The sequence below is a fragment of the Phacochoerus africanus genome, chromosome 1, assembly GCF_016906955.1.
Source record: "Phacochoerus africanus isolate WHEZ1 chromosome 1, ROS_Pafr_v1, whole genome shotgun sequence".
NCBI classification, from domain to species: domain Eukaryota; kingdom Metazoa; phylum Chordata; class Mammalia; order Artiodactyla; family Suidae; genus Phacochoerus; species Phacochoerus africanus.
In genome coordinates this window covers 157,746,810-157,770,413 of record NC_062544.1, presented here as the reverse complement: position 1 = coordinate 157,770,413, position 23,604 = coordinate 157,746,810, and the positions used below count along the sequence as shown (strand labels likewise).

At 35.7% G+C, this 23,604-nt stretch overlaps 1 protein-coding gene across 1 annotated transcript in view; it reads left to right on the top strand.

Annotated features, from left to right (window-relative positions):
* The window catches only part of STAG1 (stromal antigen 1), a 415,995-nt gene that overhangs the window by 240,506 nt on the left and 151,885 nt on the right, over window positions 1-23,604 (top strand). Inside the window, exon 7 of the mRNA XM_047782999.1 lies at window positions 12,050-12,254. Within this exon, the coding sequence (XP_047638955.1) occupies window positions 12,050-12,254 (205 nt within the window). The remainder of the gene's footprint in view (window positions 1-12,049; window positions 12,255-23,604) is intronic.

The window sequence follows — 23,604 nt, the reverse complement described above, 5'->3', positions numbered from 1 at the left end:
TCGATAACTGATGTTTATCTTTTCCCTTCAAGGGTTGAGTTAGTAGCTTTATACACAGGGGCAGTCTGATCATAAACCTGACTGCATTTGCTCAAAAAGTAGGGTCAGCCAGATCCTTCCTGCCTTTAGTCCTGGTGCTTCTCTTCCTTGCTAGTAATATTCTTTGTGGTAGTTTTTTTCTTGAATAGGATACTTTGATCTACATTAAAAATCTGTTCAAGCAGCTATCATTCTCCTCAGTTATTTTCTTAATGGCATCTGGAAACTCATCTGCTGCCTCTTGGTGGTCAGAAGCTGCCTCTCCTGTTACCTTAATATTTCTAAAACCAAACCTTGTTTATAAAATTACCAGACCATCCATTGCTGGCAATAAATTTTCCAGTTTTTAATGTAATGACTTTGCCTTTTTCTTGGCACATATTAGAGTCTGTAGGTATGCCTTTGTTAAAGCAGTCCTGTACCCACATAAAAGCTGCATTTTCAATATGAAATAAAAAGATCTTTCACAAAAAATACAGAGTTCCTGCCAGCTACAATAATGACTTCACAAATTTCCTTTTCTTTTTAAAATGGTCTTTATGCTAGGTTCATTTATTTTGAAATGGTGGGCAACCACAGCTGAGATTTCAATCAATGGTACATATCAAGCAACTCAGATTTTCCTTGTAATGTCTTGACTTTTTTCTGCTTCCAGCATTACTAGTGGCACTTCACATGGTTTCCATGTTGTTACTTAGTTTACAGCATTGCATTAAACATGAAAAATAACAAAGACCTGCAAAAGATCACTTTGTACTGCACTTATACAATTTACTGAAGAATCGAACTGGTCACATGGAGATGATTAGTGTCACACAGCATTTTAAGCAGATACTAAATAGCAACAGGAAGTTGTTATAAAATTATGACAGTAATATAGTATGTACTATAGTTAATTTTATGCAGTTATGATTTACTATTGCATCTTTACATTTGTTTCTCCCAACTGCAAATGGCGCCAATGTGACAGTCTGTAAGTGTTTGTATGGGTAAGTTTTGATATGTTTTAACTTTTTATAATTTATGTATATTTAATGGTAGTGATAAAATTAATAGTATCTACATTATTTTATGCAATTCATGACATACCTAATTTTTATAATTTTTTTGATATATAGGTTATGTGGTTTGAATGCAAGTCTTTTCAAATTTTTGCAACTCTCCAAAAATTTTCCCAGTATATTTATTGAAAAAAACGTGGAGTTCCCATTGTGGCTTGGTGGGTTAAGAAACCGGCCTGGTGTCTGTGAGGGTACGGGTTCAATCCCTGGCCTCACTTAGTGGAGTAAGGATCCCACCTTGCCGCAAGCTGAGGCATAGGTCGCAGATGCAGCTCAGATCCGGTGTTGCTGTAGCTGTGGTGTAGGCTTGAACCTGCAGCTCCATTTTGACCCCTGGCCTAGAAACTTCCATATGCCACAGGTGCAGCTCTGAAAAAAAAAATGTGTATGTAAGCAGACTCATGCAGTTCAGACCTGTGTTGTTCATGGGGCAACTGCATTCACTTGGCTTTTAGTTCTTATATGTGTTATTTTGTATTGCTTTGCTCACAATTATAAATAGGGATTGTGTATACTGTGCTCCTCTATAATGATAACAACTTATCCTGGAGCTTTTTTCTCTTCTCATTTCTAATTATACCAATAATGTGAATTTGTATAAACTTCAGTACAGAACTTTCCATGTGCTTATTCATTTGAGCATTTATTAATCAAAGGATTAATATTAAGAAATATAAAAATGGGAGTTCCTGTCGTGGCGCAGTGGTTAACGAATCCGACTAGGAACCATGAGGTTGCGGGTTCGGTCCCCGCCCTTGCTCAGTGGGTTAACGATCCAGCGTTGCCGTGAGCTGTGGTGAAGGTTGCAGACGCAGCTCGGATCCTGCGTTGCTGTGGCTCTGGCGTAGGCCGGTGGCTACAGCTCTGATTCGACCCCTAGCCTGGGAACCTCCATATGCCGCGGGAGCGGCCCAAGAAATGGCGACAACAACAGCAACAACAATAACAACAACAACAAAAGACAAAAAAAAAAAGAAATATAAAAATGGTTAAATAGTGTACAAACTGAGAAAATGTAAAATGATGACAAAATATAGTAGAGGAAAGCTCTGGTCTCAAATTAAAGTCTGTAAATTTTTTGATTATACATCTCATCAATAAAACATTTTTTCAGCCTATACTCGTATTAGTAAAAACCTATGATAAGGCTAATTATATATATAAAGTTACTCTCTCCTTGTCTTCCTCTTTCCCACACTTTTTCTCACAATGCTAATTACAGAGTTCTTACCTTGTAGGGAAAGTGCTTAAGAAGTAGTTGCCTGGTAATTGTTGCAGACTTTATTAGTTCTGAACTAAGTCTGTTTCCTAGACATCTTATGAATGAAAATAAAGGTTTTTCTTTTTCCCTTTCATCCTTGGTAGCCAGTAGGCTGAGTGTGTAGTCCTCGTTTATTCAGTATTGTTTAGCATATGCATATTTATAGAATGAAATGCACATCCTACTAGGTCATTTTCTTATCAGATAGTATTTGTCATCTTGGTTTTAACTTTCACAGTAGTCTGAGTGGAACTTGTGCAAGAAATGTCAGTGCTTAGTCATTACATATTCAAATTTTTGTGTACGTGTCTGTTTTCTTGAGAAATCTGTGCATTTGCATTTTATGAAGAGTTTAAAATAAGCAGTATAAATCATAAATCCATTACAGTCATCATAAATAATGTACAAAATGAACAAACCAGAGAAGAGTTCCATTTCTAATCCCTTAGAATATTGAACTCTTCTTACTCTCCTGGGATATCTCAGATACCATCTGCGACACAAATCAGTTTTAAATATGGACGTAGTTAGGTCATACCATGCTTATTCTGTGTATTAAATATTTCTACTAATTTAATTCTTAGATAAAAATAGAGAAATACTAATATTTTCTTGCAATACACCAGTTTTTGTCATCTGTAACACTTTGGAGACTGCTCCAAGTTGAGGAAGTTAAACAGAATATTAAAGAAAGGAAGCAGGAAGCTCCTTTGTGGCACATTGGATTAAGGATCTGGCATTCCTGCAACTGTGGTACCTGATCCCTGGCCCATATCACCGAAACTACTAAAATACCAGTGTGCTTGTCTACTCTCCCATCCCAGTGCTTCTTCTCCGACATAATCAATATTTTGAATTTTATAAGCATTTTTTCTTATAAACCCATTAATAGATCATTTTCCACTCCTCATGAAATGTTTGTGTAGATACACAGATGAGAGTAGAGGCCAGACATTTGGTAGCATTTTATTTAACTAATTGATGTCAATTTGGAGAGCAGGACATATTTAAAAGGAATGATATTAGCAATCCCATTTCTTCTCTGACTTCACATATTTTCCTTTTTTCTCTTTGTGGCTAAGGAAACACAAGTGGTCAAAACTTATGATTAAGGAAAAAATATAGGGATCATTTGGATATGTTTACTGTTATTTTAGGCCCATTTTGACAGTATCACTTTTGTGGTGGTTCGTTTATTTGACCAAGAAGTATTTGAGTGCCTGTTAACTATTCCCAGCTTGGAGGAAATAGCATTGAATAAACCAAGCAAAAATCCCAGCCCTCATGGAATTTACATTCTTGTTGGGGAGAAAAGCTAACAAATAACATATATAGGCAGACTATTGTAGTATGACAAATGATAGTAAATGCTAAACAGAAAAATAAAGCAGAGAAGAGCACAGAAATTGGGAGGGGAAGGATTATTTTAATTAAGATGATCAGATAAACCCTCTAAGAATGTGATCTTATGTAAAGACTTGAAGGGGAGGGGATAGAGCAACCATCCATATATCTGGGGGAAGCGAAAACAGCAAGGGAAAATGACGCCTAGGTAAAACATTCTTAAGTTATTAGACAACAAAGAAACCAGTGCAACTAAAGCACACTGATTTGTATACTGAATTTAATTATTGTGTTCTCAGGACTTTTTTAAAATATAAAATAATTCCCCACTTTTTTTTGTCGTTGTTGTTCACATGACATTTTAGATGACAACCTAGTTGTCTTTAAAAAAAATAGCTCACATTTTTATTTATCTGATACACCCACCATGGTATTATTTAACTTATTCCTTTATCTTCGGATTTTTGTAACTGAAAGTTAGGTCTAATGATGTCATTAGATTACATTTACATTTTTTTGCCAAGATAATTTAATAGGTGATGCTGTGTACTTCATATTGTGTCTTAGTAGATAGCTCATAATGTCAGGTTTGTGATTGATCACTTGTTTAAGGTGATGACCAATGAATCTTTTTGTAAAACTACTTTTCCCTTTGCAAGTCTTAAATAATTTGACATTTTGCTAACATTTTGCTTATCCCAGCTTTCCACTTAATGGTTTTGGTATCCATTAATGATCTGTTGCTGGAATTTTGATTTATTTTGAATGTGGACACCAGTGTGTTCTGATGTCTGGAAGTAGGATATTCTATATCAGTCTTTTATGTCAGTCTCTTCTTACAGTTAGGCATTACTAAACAAAAGAGTTATGCTTCCTTCAGGTTTCCGAGACAAAGAATTCTTTGTTTCCTGTTGTGAGTAAACCCACCTAGAAGACCACACCAGAAACAGAGGTTGTTTTTGTCTATCAGTCACTTACTTCAGTAGATTTTATTCCTTTAATATTTGAATATTTATCATGTCCCTCACATTTTTTCTCTCATTATTATTACTCTCTTAGTTTAAATTCTCTGCCCTCACTCTTTTGTTTTTAGATCCATTGCAATGGTAAATCACCTTTGCTCCACCTGTTTCCTTCCCCTTTTCCTCTATTTTCCACAATGGAGCTAGAAATTTTTTTTTTTTGTCTTTTTGCTATTTCTTGGGCTGTTCCCACGGCATATGGAGGTTCTCAGGCTAGGGGTCGAATCGGAGCTGTAGCCACCGGCCTACGCCAAGCCACAGCAACGTGGGATCCGAGCCGCGTCTGCAACCTACACCACAGCTCAGCTCACGGCAACGCCGGATCGTTAACCCACTGAGCAAGGGCAGGGACCGAACCCGCAACCTCATGGTTCCTAGTCGGATTCGTTAACCACTGCGCCATGACAGGAACTCCCTAGAAATATTTTTTAAAGCCCATAGCTGTTGATGAAAATCCTTCAGTAGCCACCTGTTGTGTCCAGAACAAAGTCTGGCTTCCTTTGCCATCTTTGGTTCAGCACCATCTTTCTTCTTGTTCACCACCTGTTTTAGATTGCCAAACTTAAAGCAGCTCTCTGGTCCCTTTGTTGTGCCTTTGTTTATATGACTTTGCTTAGAATGCTTTTGACCCTGTTTCCCTTGCTCAATTGCTTTTGCAGAGAATTGGCATTCCTTTCTAAGTACTACATAGCCTTATAGAAGTTCCTATCATTGTATTTAATTCACTTGCTACTTTTTATGTGTTCATCTTCTTGATTAAAATAGAAGTTCCTAGAGGAATGGGGGAAATGAGGAGAAATTGGTCAAAGAGTATAAATTTCCACTTACAAGATGAATAAGTTCTGGTGAGCTAATGTACAACATGGTGATTATAGTTAATAATATGTATTACATACTTGAAACTTGCTAAGAGAATATATCTTAAATGTTTTCACACCAAAAAAGAAAAAAAGGAGTAATGTGATGGGATAGAGGTGTTAGCTAATTCTATGGTGGTAATTACTTTGCAGTATATAAGTATGTCAAATCAACATGTCGTATACCTTAAACTTACACAATGATATATATTAGTTATATTTGTGTAATGTTATATATCAATTATATCTTAATAAAGGTTGAAAAAATGTAGAGATTCTTAGAATATCTTTGTTCTGTTCATCTTTGTATGCCCAAAGATCTGGTATAGTGCCATAGTATATTTGTTGCTTATTAAGTGTGTGGATAGATGAATGGGGGGGTAGATTGTTGAGTTGATGGATAGTTTTGCCAAACAAGTGTTTGCAAATCCCTCTTTTAAGCAATAGTGGTATATATCTTTGGAAAAGTCTGTTGAAATTAGGTAACCAAAAGCCATGTTTCACCAAAAATAAGTAAATTTTTTGGTGACATTGTCCATCACCTAGGTTAAAAATCAATTCTTTAGGATTTACTCTTAGAGAGTGTTTTATATCTTTAGATATCTATAATTGTGACCACATTGGGCTCCCATATATCCAACACTTAGGGATTAGGCAGTTAGCCTTCTAATTTTGCTAGCTACATGAGCTCTGCCTTGAAGTAGACCTCTATAAGATTGTTCTAATCACAATCAGAGACTCTTAATCTTCTAGTTTTTGCTGTTGGCTATTGTCTCTGAAGCTTGACACCCTTGCCTTCTTCCCTACCCCCAGTGTCCCCACAACTTCTAAAATAGACTTTTTCAATAGTTTCTTGTCTCTGTTTGGGAGAAGAACCCCAGTGTTCCTCCCTTGTAAGGATATTTACTAGACAGCCTCTGTCCTCCAGGGTTATTGGAGTAAACCAGGTGAAGCTGTGTTGTAGAGAGAGAATACATGGATTTTTACATTCCCATAACCAGAACCCTGTAGCTCAGTGATCTAGAACAAGTTCAAAAGTACTTTATTTTTCTCTATACATATCAAGAGTCACTACAGTGTATGCGTAACACAAGATGAATGCTAACTATGTTATTGGTAGAGTTTTTTGTTTGTTTTGGTTTTGGGTTTTTTGTGCTGTGTGGGGATTTTTCCTTTTCCAATCAAGTGAGGATCATTCCTGAACGTAATTAGAGGGGTTATTTTCTTACTAGACCTTTTTGGTTTGCTTTGTTATCCTTCTTGCATATTTCTGCCTGATACTCTTCCTACCCTAGGCTTCTTTGCTTTTTTATACCTGTTTCTTGTTTGATATGGTTTACCTTTTGATTACTTCATCAATAAATTCCTTATGCAAAGCATTATGACACATCCTTCAAAGAACCTAAACATTAGTTGTGGATAAGACATTTAAGCTATTTGATTATTGTCTTCATTTTATTGTTATTTCATTTCCTTAACTATCTTGAAAAAAGAAATTATTGCTTTGTGAGGAAGCTAGTTTTCCGTACTCTACTGCCCATCATTAAACTAGACAATCCTTTTTACATGGCATGTATAAATGTGAATAATGCAGAGAAATTGTAACTAATATTGAAGCAAGAAACTGCCTTTTGAAGTAGAAATGGCAGATCTTCCTTTCCCAGAAATGTTTTTCCTTTTAATCACAATATTTACGCATTATACAAAAATTAAAAGGGATGATACAGTATACATTTTCAGCCTAGTCAGGAATTGAGTTAGGTTTGTGTTCCATTGTTGCTATCATTGTCTTTAGTGTACCACTTGCTTCAGATTTCTCTAGTGGTAGGCTGCTCTTGCCTTGTGCTTAGTATATCTGAGGTCTTTTTTCTCAGCATTTATGCTGCACCCTAAGCTTTCAGCTCTCTTTGCATTCCTATGTCACATTGAGTTGTGTGCCTTATTGCTTGGCACTGTGATGAAGGCAGGGGGATTCTCTATTGTCTTAGTCCCTGCCTAAATCTTAAAACAAGCCTTGTGAGCCTAGACCTACTTAGGGACCTTCTTAGCTTTCCTGGACCTCTTTACTATAGTAGCTGAACTTTGCCTCTCTCAGTGGTTGGTCTTGGGTAGGAATTTCCTCCTGTCCACTTCCCAGTGCCTCTGGTATTGGTAAAGAATTCAGGGTCCAGAGCAGTGTTTTGATTTCCTCTCTCTCATAGGGAGAGGATCTTTTCTTCTACTCTTCTCCTGACTGTGGTGGGTCTTTGCTGTGCCCTGGTGGTGACTTAGTTTGCTGACCCTCCCCCATATTAAGGCTTCTGGCTTGTAGGAGAGAAAGGTTTAGAGAAATGAGCTGGGCTTCTTCTTACCTTTCCCCCAACAAGTGAGGATCATTCCTTGTAGAGGTTCTCTCTTTTTCTGCTGTCTCAGACTTTAAGTTTCTAATTGAAAAAAGAGCTTTGGAGTGAGTGCAAATTCCTTGTTTTTCAACACTGACAAGTTAGCCCACACTTGGTCTTTTATAGTTTATTAACATTTTGCTTGATTTCTTATAACCCATTTTTATGGTGGCGAATTTTCTTTTTTGACTCTGCCACAGATGACAGAGTTTGTGTCTCTTTTCTTGGAAGGCTTATCAATCTTTGGAATTCAGGTTACTTCGACTGAAGATGGACTCAAAAAAGCTGTGATGTTTGATTCAGCTTATTCTCACTATTTGTAGCCTTTTATATTCTAAGTGGAAGCCAAGCCCTATTCTTCCTCTTTTAACTTTGCTTTTGCTGTTTTTTTTTTTAATTTATTTTATTGAAGTATAGTTTATTTACAATGTTGTGTTAATTTATGCTGTGTAATAGCAAAGTGATTCAATTATATAATAAATATAAATATTCTTTGTCATATTTTTTCCATTATTGTTTATTATAGGACATTGAATATAGTTCAGTATCCGTGTGCTGTACAGTAAGACCATGTTGTTTTTTCATTTGTATAAATAATCTGCAACTGCTAATCCCAAACTCTGAGTTCCAAGTCAGTGAAAGAGGAAGGGACAAAAGGTTGAAGAGCTTATACTAGCTTAGTGTGTACATTTTATTTTTTTAGGACTTTTATTTTTCCATTATAGTTGATTTTCAATGTTCTGTCAATTTCCGTTGTATAGCAAAGTGACCCAGTCATATGTATATATACATATACATATATATATACACATACATATATATATATTTATTCTTTTTCTCACTTTATCCTCCCATCATGTTCCATCACAAGTGACAAATGTAGTTCCCTGTGCTATTCAGCAGGATCCCATTGCTTATCCACTCCAAATGCAATACTTTGCATCTGTTAACCCTAGATTCCCAATCCATCTCACTCCCTTCCTGTCCCCCTTGGCAACCACAAGTCTGTTCTCCAAGTCAATGAGTTTCTTTGCTGTGGAAAGAGTCATTTGTGCTGTATGTTAGATTCCAGATATAAGTGATATATTGTATTTGTCTTTCTCTTTCTGACTTAACTTCACTTAGTATGAGAGTCTCTATTTCCATCCATGTTTTGCAAATGGCATTATTTTTTTCTTTTTTATGGCTAAGTAGTATTCCATTGTGTATATATACCACATCTTCTTAATCCATTCATCTGTCGATGGGCATTTAGGTTGTTTCTATGTCTTGGCTATTATAAATAGTACTGCAGTGAACAATACTCTTTTGAAATGTAGTACTGGATTGGATTTGTGGCTATCTTAGATTTAAGTTTTGCACAGCCCATTAACAAAGACTTAGGATGTTTGGGATGTGTACATTTTAAAAAGCTTTTTTCAGAAGCTCCATCTAGCAAGTTACATGTTTTTCCCTCAGATATGTCTTGCATATTGTTTTCTGGACTACTAATGTATCACCCATCAGTGACCATCCTTTTCTTCAGTTTATCAGTTAAGTTTTTAAAAAATAAAATATCTTAGGAGTTCCTGTCGTGACTCAGTGGTTAACGAATCTGACTAGGAACCATGAGGTTGCGGGTTTGATTCCTGGCCTTGCTCAGTGGGTTAAGGATCCGGCGTTGCCATGAGTTGTGGTGTAGGTCACAGATGTGGCTCAGATCCCATTGCTGTGGCTGTGGCGTAGGCGGGCAGCTACAGCTCCAATTCGACCCCTAGCCTGAGAACCTCTATATGCTGTGGGAGCAGCCCAAGAAATGGCAAAAAAAAGACAAACAAAAAATATATTTTAGATATATGCAACCCCATACTTATTGCAGCATTATTTACAATAGCTAGATATGGAAACAACCTAAGTGTCCATCCATCAGTGGATGAATGGGTAAAGAAAACATAATATGTGCATACACACAGGGATATTATTCAGTCATTATAAAAAGGAAATCTTGCCATTCATGACAACATAGATGGACCTCGAGGGCATTACACCAACATGAAATGAGTCAGACAGGGAACAGATACCGTAAGACCTCATTTACATGTAAAATCAAAAAACAAATGAGTTCCCATTGTGGCTCAGTGGTAATGAACCTGACTAGTATCCATGAGGACACGGATTTGATCCCTGGCCTCACTCAGTGGGCTAAGGATCTGGCACTGCCGTGAGCTGTGGTGTAGATCTCAGATGCAGCTCAGACCCTGCATTGCTGTGGCTATGGTATAGGCCAGCAGCTGTAGCTCCGATTCTACCCCTAGCCTGGGAACTTTGATGTGAGACAAACAAAACAAACAAACAAAAAATCAACAGCACACGAAAAACACTGAGTTCATAGATACAGAGAACAGATTAGTGGTTGCTGGCAGGTAGGGAGGAGTGGGCAAAAGGGATAAAAGGGGTCAAGGAGTATAAACTTCTACTTGCAAAATAAATAAGTCCTGGAGGTGTAAAGCGTGGTGACTATAGTTAATAATACTTTATTGCATATTGAAAAGTCACTAAGATCTTTAAAAATGAGATTATAAAAATTCTCATCACAAGAAAAACAAAAGTTTTGTAACTGTTTATGGTGACATATTAACTATACTTACTGTGATTATTTTGCAGTATGTACAAATATCGAATCATGTTGTAAACCTGAACTAATGTTATATGTGAATTATACCTCAAAAAAATCTTAAAAAATATTTCCCAAGAGTTTTGTTCTATGCTACATTTGCATCTTTGAAGTATATTTATTTTTCGTTTAGGTTTTTCTAAATGCTGGTTTTTATGGCTTCCTTTCCTCTTGCTTGCTGTTGGGCCTGTTAAGATAGATTATTTTCTTTGAGTTTCCTTGGGACCCAGATGTGGTTGTGAGTGCTAAATGGATGAATTTCTTAATTGGTACAGAGCAAAAGAAGCTCTACCCTGGTAGGCTTTTGTGACATAGAAGCAGCAGGCAGCCTTCAGAGATAATTTCAGAAACATCTCACCTCTGTATTCTGCTGGCCTCTCCAGTTTATACCCCCATATCCCCAGTCTAAAAAGCTGGGAGGATTCAGCCAGCCCCTTCAGTCCTTTTTGATCTCCTTAGGGCTTAGTAACTCACACAACACTGCTGTAGCACCAAAGTTAGCTTTCCTTGGAGGTATTTGACCTAGTGCCAAGCTCTTCCCATCTCTGCTTTCTGTTCCTTGCTCTTGAAATTTCTTGCTGTTCCAAGTAACATACTAGTTCTCATTCTTGGGACACCATCAGATCTTAAGACCTCATTTATAACCAGTTTTCTTAGCAGCAATTTGACCTAGAAAAGACATAGTCACAAACTGAGTATTCTGGTGACTGTTCATAGGATTTCTCACTTTCTGCTTTGTTGTGAATTTCCATTTCGCTACCAAAATGTTTTGGGCTAGAGTGGGAAAATATTAACTAGATGGGTTCGACTGTCAGTTTTGTGTTTTAAACAAGATGACAATATCTGGTGATACCAAGATAACCATGTTCTAATTTTTTCTTTGAAAAGTTAATAATCTGTTCTATAAAATAGAGACCATAGAAAGTTCTTAGTAAAATTGGAAAAAATAGGTTTACACTTTCAGATGTGAAAAGTTGGTTTTGGACTTAATAATGAAGTGCTTATACTCAATTGTCTATCCTTAAAAGTGTCTATTTAAAATAATTGAAAAATGCTAAGTATCACATGTATCATGATCAGTTTGATCTGAATTCAGTAGCAAATATCGTTTCTAGTCTAAACTTCTTACTTTGTTTTCTACTTTAAATTATCTCAGCTAGAACCCATGTACAACAAGACTGGAACTATTATTTTAAATGAATGGCTTAGAATAATGAATTAGATACTGGTTCTAAATAATAATTTTGAGTACTTTAACAGTTAGGTAGTTGTAGAAGATCAAAACAAAAACAAGGTAGCAGTCATGTACCTCTTGATTTCTGTCTACATCTGCTTTGAGAAAAAAGGTTCCTTTTCCAGTAGGAAGAAGAAAAACTGATCAAATTTGATGTCATATGTTGTATTTAATATGTTCTTTTTTATCTGTTTTAGGACAGTGGTGATTATCCCCTTACAATGCCTGGACCCCAATGGAAAAAATTTCGCTCAAACTTTTGTGAATTTATTGGAGTCCTGATTCGACAATGTCAGTATAGCATAATTTATGATGAGTACATGATGGACACAGTAATCTCCCTTTTGACTGGTTTGTCAGACTCCCAGGTCAGAGCTTTTAGGCATACAAGTACCCTTGCTGGTAAGTAACCAACATTTTTTTTCTCTTTTCATTTAGTTTTGTTAAATATGTTCCATTCTAGTTAAGCTTGGTTTAACTTGGTTTAACTAATTTTAACTTAAAATTAATTACTATGCTTGTGAAAGTTACCAACATGAATGGTTTGTATTCTCTGTTAAAGTAAAATATGTACCTATTTTGATAACTGACATTTGATAGTCTTGAGAATGAAAATTGAAAATTTCTGGTAGATGTTACCAAATCTCTTTCTGAATGTTAGCTGTTTCCCTACATTTTTATTTTATAACCAAATAAATTTTAGGAGTCCCTCAGGCCATATTCTTTGGTAACACCATATACTAGTTGAAGTTCCAAATTCATAGTGTTTTTTTCCCACTTAATTACGTTGCTTCATTGTTCATGTTGTTATATATAAATGTGTATTTGTTTATATATATTTGAAATAATTCCATCTAATTGTAATAGGTATTCATGACCTAGATGGCATTCTTTCTATTCCCAGTGCTATAATAACCTAAATGCAATGTCTCTAAAATCAGTTCATTTAGGTTCTAAATAATCTGAAGATTATAATTTTCACTTTAACTTTTATTTTAGAATTATCTAGGCAATTTCTCAACCAACTATATTCATTTTCCCCTTATTTTTTCATAACAAGGTAATTTTAATTTAGCCATTGTTCTAAATTCCTCAACAGTTTTAACTATGTTTACCTGAAATTACTTTTTTTTTCTCCTATGAGAGAGAGTGTGTTTGTGTGTGTGTGTGTGTGTGTGTGTGTATACATACAAATATATTTAAATACTCTCAGATTATACCCTTTGTAGTAGCAGAGTAACTGTCTATATTCATCTTACATGTTACTATGACAAAAAAATGATGTTTTGTTTCATTTTGCATTTAAATTTAAATTTCTCATTTATCTAATGTATTTCATGCATTCATTCTTAAACTTTTTAGCATGCATAAGAATTACCTTCAGGGCTTACTAAGACAGATTGTGTGGCCCTGCCTCCAGAGTTTAACATGTTTCTAGCTGATGTTGATGCTTATACTTTTAGGACAATGCATGGCAAACCCCTGATTTAAAATTTTATCCTTTTCTGGCTAACCTGTTGCCTAAAGCGAATTGATGATTTTATTAGTCATCTATATTTTTTTCCATTCCTCTTTTTTTTCAATTCTTTTTCCTTCCTTACTCAATCCATATTAGCGTCCATTATGCCCTTAGTTGCAGTTCTATATGGAACATACAAGACACACAAGTTTTTCTTTTGAGAGTGTCCCTTTCCTCATTATTAGAAACAGAGGAAGATATTTTACCTAATTTTATCTTTTTGATAAAGGCAAAGTCACACAATTTATTGCTGAAAAAAAATTGTATAGAACAAATATTGGATACATTTTATTTGTGTTTCGAGGGTATCCTCATCCTCAAAATTAGGAAGAAAAAAAGATCTTGTACATAGTTGTAACTTTTTGAAAAGGTACTATAAATATACTATTTATTAAAAAGTTATCTGATACTATACATTGTTCTTTCTAATTTCTTGACTTTTAGTACCTTCTACATTTTATATTTGCGTTTTTAAAATTTTCTTTATATTTTCTGTTTACTTTTTAATTTTACGTTATTCTACCTATGTACAGTAATGCCCGTTTAGCTGGTTTTCAGATGCATAGTAATTGCAGTCATTTGAAATAAAACTTAAACATAAGATAGAAATTGCTTCTGAATAGCCAAAATTACTGCCATAAACAGTTATTATCTAGTTTCACAATACCAAGAGAAACAACATATGAATGGGGGGGCACTATTAGATTCTGTCTTGCTGACAGAATTGTGAAATGACAATTTAATCAAAAAAGAAGGCAAAAAATTTGCATAGAGATAGCAAGATAGAGAAGTCTGAAGTTTCTCTGTAGGGGCAAGCTACTTCTCTTTAATCCAGAAATTTATGTGCATTCTTTATAAAAGATTCAAAAATTTATATGCCACATACTCTGTTTAAGAACACAAAAGGAGGAATAATATGTTATAGAAATATACAGAATATTTTGACTTTTAAAATGTTTTAATTTCCTGAAAAAATGCACTTTGGTTCATTTGCATTATTCCTTTACTGCCATGTAAATGAAGTATTACTGTATTTTACTGACTTTATGATGGTCCATTTCAGCTCTCCTTTCCATTGGCCCATTTTCAGTGAGTTCTATTGTTGTATTGTCTTCCCTGTATTTATCCTTTTGATAGTCTATACATGCTAATTTTATGTGTGCTTAAACATATTTTAATTGTGGCTTTCCTCTTACTCCTTTTGAGTTGAGTAGCTCCCTCTTCCTCCCAGTGCCTTTCTGACTTTGCTCACAATTTACCTGTGCTTGTGACAGCTTTTAAAATTGCTTGATAAATGCCATTTTGTTTTCACCTAAGCTCTAGCCTATTTGGGTTTGGGTTTTTTTTTTTTTGGTTTTTTGTTTCAGTTTTTTTGTTTTTTAGGGCTGTACCTGTGGCATATGACGTTTTCCGGCTAGGGGTAGAATCAGAACTGCAGCTGCCGACCTACACCACAGCCACAGCAACTGCAAATCCAAGCCCTGTCTGCAACCTACACCACACACAGCTCACAGCAACGCTGGATCCTTAACCCACTGAGCAAAGCCAGGGATTGAACCTGCATCCTCATGGATACTAGTCGGACTCATTACTGCTGAGCCACAACAGGAACCCTCTAGCCTATTTGTATTAATCATTTTTCACAATCAGAAATCAAGAAAAATCAAGGAGATCAATGTTATATTTATAAATAATTATACTTACTTTTCAAAAGCTAAAACCTATTTTTCAAGTTATTCTCAAATTTACTCCAAAATATTACTGTAATTTCTCTATGTCTACATTATTGATATCTTCCAGGGCTCAGTTTCATAAAATGTGAGACATATCAGTTACCTACCCTTCAATAAAGCACAGGGATCTTACTGAGAACTTAATTTCCGGATGGAGAATAATTATCCATCTTTTAAGGATTATTCTGTTTTCATTTTTGCCCCCTTCTGTGGTTCCATCCCCTTTTTCTTTTATGGTATATGTATGAGGGATAGATTAAAAGATAATCATTTTTATTCACTTTGCAGGACGAGTCTTGGGGACTAGATAAAATGGGCAGGAACATTTAATCCTCTGCTTCAAAGACTGTGTGCATGGACAGTTACAAGGCAGTTATGGCCAGATATGATTATCGGCTTTGGAATAAAATGCTCCTTGACATTGCTTATATCTTAGCTGAGAAGAGAGACAATCAGGTTAGTTGTTTTGTAGGGTACAGACATGATAAGTTGTAGAACTTCGTAAGTCATCAGAGTGGTCTTATCAGTCGTACTTTTAATCTGTTTTTCCAAATACCCATTTTCTTATTACTAATTAAATTATGTGTCCCAATTATCAGTGTTTATGCATTGCATTTAATTGTATGCTTTTGCCACCTTTTCATTAAAATTTTTCATCATTTTGTAGTTTTTCAGGTTTGTTTATTCTTCAGATAGAAGTAGTCTCATTTTTCTATTGGAGGAAAACTGTGCTTTCCTCCTGCTTTTTGGAATTCTTTTTACCACTAAATTGAAATAGATTGTTAACAATTACATTTTATATTTTATTACATTTTTCTTTTTTTTTTTCCCTGTTCTTTTCATTTGGAATTTTAAAGCGTACTCTATTTGTCTGACCCATCTTACTAAAGAAGCTTTACATTACAATAAAGATTTAATTAAACAGTTAATCTTCAGAATTAAGTTTTCTCATTTCTTTTCTAAATAGCTACTTCAGATATATTAGAACATAGTTTGTGGATTTCATTTATATAAGTAATATTATGTCATTAGTATTATTTTGGTGGATTTACAGCCTGTGACTGGGCACATTTTCTTTCCCTAATTTCACAAAATTTTTGTGAAAAACACTATTCTCCCCAAGATCAAAAATATATAGCATCCCCATTGTTTTACCACTCTGTTATTTGGTGTTATAAAGTCTACTCTCAAATGATCTGTTTTTCAGATTTATAGGCATTTGCTTTTTGTAAACTATGCGAATAGTCTAGAAGTTGTTGACTTCAAATTTTTGTTAGATGGTAGTTTACAAGATGAGTAATATTGGTTTACCTTAATTTTTTGCTATTTTCTCACCTGAGTAATTTTCTGTGTTACAAATAAATTAATATTGGGTACCACTCACTTTTAAGGTGAAAATGCTACTTTGAACAAAGGGGAATTAAGAATACAAAGTTTGTATTAATAATGGCGTGGTGATTGATCCTGTTCAATTTTTTTCTAAACCGAATTATGCAAAAATTAGAAGATGTGGTTAAAATCATCATATGACAATCGGATACCCTCATTAGGCTGGGAAGCCAGTTTTCACCACTAGTTAACAATAGATCACTCCCAGACTCTTGAGAAAGTAAAAATTTCTTTATGGTTTAACATTTTTATATTGGTATATAGTTGATTTTATATTGATAAATGATTTGATGTTAATTAACATTTTTTACCAAGTCAGATTCTCTGAACATTAACTCCTAGGATATATAAGCCTATATGAAATTGCTTTTGTTCTCCCATCATAAACTGAAAATCATTTTGCCTCAATAAATTGATTCCTTTTCTTTGGTTTTCAGTTGATGAAACCATATAATATAGGGTTCATAGAATGAGTTCTGGACCAGACTGTCTGAATATTTATTTCTTTCTGCCTTTTACTAGTTGGGTAATTTGCACAAGTCCTTAATGTTTTTGGCCGCATTTTCTTCTTATGCAAAATGGGAAAGATTAATGATAGCCACCTTATTAATAGAAATGAAGAGCGTAGACCCATACCTGATATTTAGTAAACTATTGCTATTATTCTGTAATGACAGGAAGAGCCAATAGTGTATGCAATGTTTCCTTTAATTTTTTTTTCTCAGTAATTATTGAACACCTACTCTGTTTTAGTAATAAAAGACATTGAAAATGGGGAAATCAGAAAAAAAAATAAGTACATAAACAGATCTTTCAAAAACTGCCATGAAGAAAACTAACAGCATTTATTTTCACTTTACTTATGTTTTGGCTCTCAGGTGCCATATTCTCTTGATTAAATTCAATAGGTATTTTATAACTCTCAACCAAACAGAATATTTCTGGTTTCTGTGGTTAGGTCCTCAAAATTTTAGAGCAATCAGGCACCATCAAAGAGCAGATTGTAGAGTATGAATACTCTCTCTCGTTCTTCTTTATATTTTATTTCTCTTTTATTCATTAATTTTTTTTTACTTCTCATTGCTTGGTATTTTCACCATTGCTTTTTTTTTTTTTTTTAAACTTTGGAGTGGAGATTTGGGGATTTAATTACTTACTATACAAACTTTGAAATAACACTGCTGTTTTCAGACTTTATTTCATTCCATCTTCTGTAGTTCTTCTCCAACTCCTGAATGCTTCTGGGTTCTGCAGAGCAAATTTGTTTTTGTAGCTTTAGAAATACTTATCATACTTTTTCAGCTGTTTGTTTTGATTTGATTTGCATGCTTTACCCATCTGCTTTCCATATGCTTATATTAATAGGCTGGAGTTACAGGTATCTTTCTGTATTTATTGAAGATGAGAATTATTTCCTCCTTGTTGTTTTGGTTGAGCTTTTAAGAGACAAAGGGAATGATTAAGTTTTTATTATTTGGAAAGTGAAAGTTTGTTGTAAGCTTTTTTGCTTTTTTTTTTAAAGTAAGTTTCTTAAATAAAGAAGGAATATAATTACAGTGAAATATTACTGAGCCATAAAAAAAGAATGAGATCTTGCCATTTGCAGCAACATGGATAGACCTAGACATTTTCATATTAAGTGAAGTCAGAAAGACAAATAGCATATGACATCACTTATATGTGGAATCTAAAATATGATACAAATGAACTTATTTATAAAACAGAAACAGACTCGTAGGCATAGAAGACAAATTTATGGTTACCAAAGGGGGAAGAGGTTGTGAGAGGGATAAATTAGGCATATGGGATTAGCAAATATAAACTACTGTATATGACATAGATAATTAATAAGCACTGGTAGCAGTATTCAATATCATGCAATAGCCATAATGGAAAAAATATGAAAAAGAACATATATATATATATATATATATATATATGCTATGAGCACACACACAGATATATATAAGACCCTGAATCATTTTGCTCTATACCAGAACCAACAAAACTTTGTAAACCAATTGTACTTCAATTTAAAAAAGGATTGTAGCCTTCCCTCTCTTTAAAATTTAAACTTTTGAGGAGTTCCCGTCATGGCTCAGTGAAAAAGAATCCGACTAGGAACAGTGAAGTTGTGGGTTTGATCCCTGGCCTCGCTCAGTGGGTTAAGGATCTGGAGTTGCTGTGAGCTGTGGTGTAGGTTGCAGACACGGCTTGAATCTGGTGTTGCTGTGGCTCTGGTGTGGGCTGGCAGCAATAGCTCTGGTTAGACCCCTAACCTGGGAACCTCCATATGCTGCAGGTGCAGCCCAAAAAAAACAAAAGACAAAAAATAATTTTTAAATAAGATAAAATTTAAATTTTTGAAACTCTCTTTATAACTTTATCCCATTATCAAACATTTCTAGGTTTTCAAAAGTAGGTGTCAGTAGGAGTTCCCACTACTCCCACTATTAGTGTCACAGTAGGTTAAGGATCCAGCATTGCCACAGCTGTGGTTATGAACACAGAAAAGTAAATTGTTAGACAGTGATTAAAAGGTTCAGTGTCTGCAATCTTAGCCATCCCATTTGCTGATACTCTCTTCTGTTCCAGTGTTTATTTTATATGCTCCCAGCTCCAGTACTTTTTTTTTTTTCTACTGGGATGTTAAATTCTTTAATACTATGTATTTAGTGTTCTTTGCACCCTTTATGTCCTCACTTCTTCCATTTTCCTTGCTTAAGTTCTATTAGCCATACTTGTTATGACCATGTCCTTCTCATGAATGACCCTCAACATCCTTGCCTCTTTCTCCCTCCATCATAACCCCTGGGGAAACCTCATATTAACACCTGCTACATACCTTCACCAGAGTAGCTGAAAGTAGCTATAGAAAAACGTAATTATAATGGCTAGGCTTTTTACATTTTTCTCTCAAGTGGATCTTTAATGCTAACTAGCCAGTCCTATTGTAGTATATGGGAAGAGGAAGATTTATTTCAGTGAATGGCTCACACAGAGGGCAGACCAGAAAGCTAGAAACTTAGGCAGGAGTTGTATAGTCTTTAGGGAGAAATTGCTTCTCTAGGAAACTTAAAATTTAGCTCTTAAAGCATTCAACTAATTGGATGAGGCTACTACATTATTCAGGGTGATCTCCTTTACTTTGAGACATTAACCTTATCTACAAAATACTTTCACAATAATACCTAGATTAGTGTTTGATTAAATAACTGCATGACAGAGCCCAGCCAAGTTGACACATAACACCAACCTTCATATCCTCCCTTGTTTCTGCATGCTCCTTTGCTGCAATCCTATTTTTATTCTTTTCTTTATAGCAGATCTCAAAGATTATTTCTACTTTTTCTCCCTAGAACTCTTACTCTCTCCAAACCCACTCCAGTCAGGTTTCCATCTCTACCTCCTCACTGCCTTTACTCTTGTTGAGGTCAGCAGTTATCTTCTTAGAGTCCAAATCACTGGGCAGCGCCATTGTCATCTTTTTCTCTCTAGAGAGATATAGCTGCTACTTCTTTCTTGAAGCACTGTCTTAGTAGACCTTAGAAAGTTAAACCATAAATATTCAAGTATTTCAGGACACAATCTAAAGACTTTTTTTATCTTTTCTATCTTCATTCACTCCTTAGTGAATAAAGTTAAAACCAATATCATATTTTATTATTTCTACTAAAAAATAATGATGATGGGAAAGACAATGCAGTCATGTGATTTTAAAAATACAGATTAAAGAAAATCTTATCTGGTAAAATATCACTCATTTACCCATGGCTCTCAGCCATCAAATTGTCTTCTCTGAAGACAACCAAACTTTCCTATTTCTTATATGTCTTTCCAAAGATATCTTATGAATATGGTATCACATTCATATCAGTGAGAGGCAATATGTTATACTGGTAAAAAAACTTATACTGTGGAGCACAATGGCTATAATCTAATTCTCTCTGCCAGTTACTGGTTGTGTAATTAATTGATAAGTTTCTTAGCCAGGCTGTGCCTCAGTTTTCTCTTAATGTAAAATAGAAATAGTCATAGTACTCAGAAGGATGGGAGCTCAACTTCTCTCCTAAAAACAGCAAAATTTACAATTAAATGTTGAGTAATTTTCAACCAAATGGGCCAGAAAGTTTCCAAAAGATATCCTACACCAGAAGACAAAGAGGAGGCCACATTAAGACATAGGAGGGGTGATTATGCAATATAAGCAACCCTATACCTCCCGGGTGGGAAGCTCCACAGACTGGAAACTAACTGGTTCACAGAGACTCATCTGCACGAGTGAGAGTTCTGAGCCCCACATCAAAATCCCACTTGTGGGGATCTGGCCCTGGGAGAAAGAGCCCCTGGAGCATCTGGCATTAAAGGCCAGTGGGGCTTGTGTGCAGGAGCTCCACAGGACTGGGGGAAAGTCGCACACAGACTTCCACGTGCACTGGGTCCCAGGGCAAAGCAAAGTCTCCATAGGAATCTGGCTCAAACCTGACTGCAGTTGTTGGAGGACATCCTGGGAAAACAGGGGTGAATATGGCTTGTATTGAGGGAAGGACATTGGAAGCAAAGCTCCCGAGAATATTCAGCAGTGTGCTTTTCTCTGGAGGTGGCCATTTTGGGAAAATCTAGCCCCACCCATCAGTCAACGCTGATAAGCCCCAGGGAAAACAACAATCCAGGTGGGATCACAGCCCTGCCCCTCAGTAAACAGGCTGCCTAAAGACCCCCCCAGGCACACAACTGCCTCTAATCCCATCCAAAGACAAAGCCCCAACCCACCAGAGGGATAGGAATCAGCACCACCTACCAGTGGGCAGGTATCAGTCCCTCCCATCAGGAAGCCTACAGGAAACCCCCATACCAACTTCAGCCACAGGGGGGCAGACACCAGAAGTAAGAGAGGCTACAACTATTATCTGTAAGAAGATCACCACACCAAAAACCTATCAAAATGAAAAGACAGAAAACTGTAACTCAGATGAGAGGAAAAAAAAAAAACACCCCAGAAAATCAGCTAAGTGATCGGGAGATTCTCAGCCTCCAGGAAAAAGACTAGATTGTTGATGCTGAAGATGATGCAAGACATTGGAAATAAACTGGAGGCAAAGATGGATAACTTACAGGAAACACTGTGAGCAAAGAGATACAAGATATAAAACTTAAACAAGAAGAGATGCAAAATACAATAACTGAAATTAAAAATTCACTAGAAGCAGCTAACAGCAGAATACAGGAGGCAGAAGAATGAATAAGCAAGGTGGAGAAGAGATTAGTGGAAATCATGGATGCAGACCAGAAAAGAGAAAATTAAGATTGAAAATAAATGAAGACAGTCTCAGAAAACTCTGGGACAACATTAAATGCACCAACACCCGTATTATAGGGGTGCCAGAAGGAGAAGAGAGAGAGAAGGAGACAGAAAAAATATTCCAAGAGATAATAGCCGAAAACTTCCCTAACATGGGAAAGGAACCACTCACTGAAATCCAGGAAGCGCAACGAGTACCATATAAAACAAACCCAAGGGAGGAATTCACCGAGATACATATTAATCAAACTGACCAAAATTAAAGACAAAGAGAAAATCTTGAAAGCAGCTAGGGAGAAGAAACAAATAACATACAAGGGAAACCCGATAAGGTTATTGGTAGATTTTTTTCAGCAGAAACTCTTCAGGCCAGAAGGTAATGGCATGATACACTTAATGTGATGAAAGGAAAAAACCTCCAACCAAGATTACTCTACCCAGCAAGGCTCTCATTCATATTTGAAGGAGAAATCAAAACCTTCACAGATAAACAAAAGCTAGGAGAATTATGCAATGCTAAACCAGCTTTACAACATATCCTAAAGGAACTTCTCTAAGCAGAAAAGAAAAGGCCAGAACAGGAAACAAAAATACCAAGAGTGACAAGGCTCACCAGTAAAGGTATACATACAGTAAAGTTATTAAATCATCCGTGCACATTATGCCACCAAAATCAGAAATCATGAGGAGGGTACAAATGCAGGACACTAGAGATGCACTTGCAATTAAGAGACCAACAATTTAAAACAATCCCATATACATATAGACTCATATCAAAACTTCAGAATAACTGCAAACCAAAAATCTACAATTGATACACAAACAAGTAAGACAAATCCACACAAATACAACACTAATGATAGTCATCAAACCAGAAGAGGAGAGAGCAAGAGTAGAAGGGAAGAAAAAAGCTACAAAAATCCAAAGCAATGAATAAAATGGCGATAAGAACATACATATCAATAATTACCTTAAATGTTAATGGAGTAAACGCCCCAACCAAAAGATGTAGATGGGCTGAATGGATACAGAAAAACAAAATCCATACATATGCTGCCTTCAAAAGACCCACTTCACTTCTAGGGACACATACAAATTGAAAGTGAGAAGATGGAAGAAAATATTCCATGCAAATGGGAATCAAAAGATAGCTGGAGTAGCAATACTCGTAAAAGACAAAATAGAATTTAAAATGAAGAATATTTTAAAGGAAAAGGAAGGTCACTACATAATGATCAAAGGATCAATGCAAGAAGAAGATACAGTAATTTTAAGCTTCACTAGCAAAGGTTCACCACAATATATAAAGCAACTTTAAAAGGAGAAATCAAAAATAACACAATAATAGTGGGGGACTTTTATACCCCACTTACATCAATGGACAGACAGCCAGAGAGAAAATCATTAAGGAGATTCAGCCACTGAATGAAGCATTAGACCAGATGGATAAAATAGATATAAATATTTACAAGACATTCCATCCAATAGCAACACAATACACATTCTTCTCAAGTGCACATGGAACATTCTCTAAGATTGATCACACCCTGGGCTAAAAATCAAACTGCAGCAACTTTAAGAACATTGAAATCATGGGCAGTGGGGTGGCTGGGCCGGCAGCGGCGGCAGTACGAGGCACGCGCTCGGGGTCCTGGTTGCGAGGAGGAGGAGGATGTGGCACGCGGAGGAGAAATGGCTGCCGAAAACAAGCCAGAAGGATGTAGTATTAGTGACCGTGGGAAAACAAGCGTTGACTACAGGCTGTACATGTTGGAGTGTCCCCAGGAGAGTCGTCTCCTTCCGGGCAGT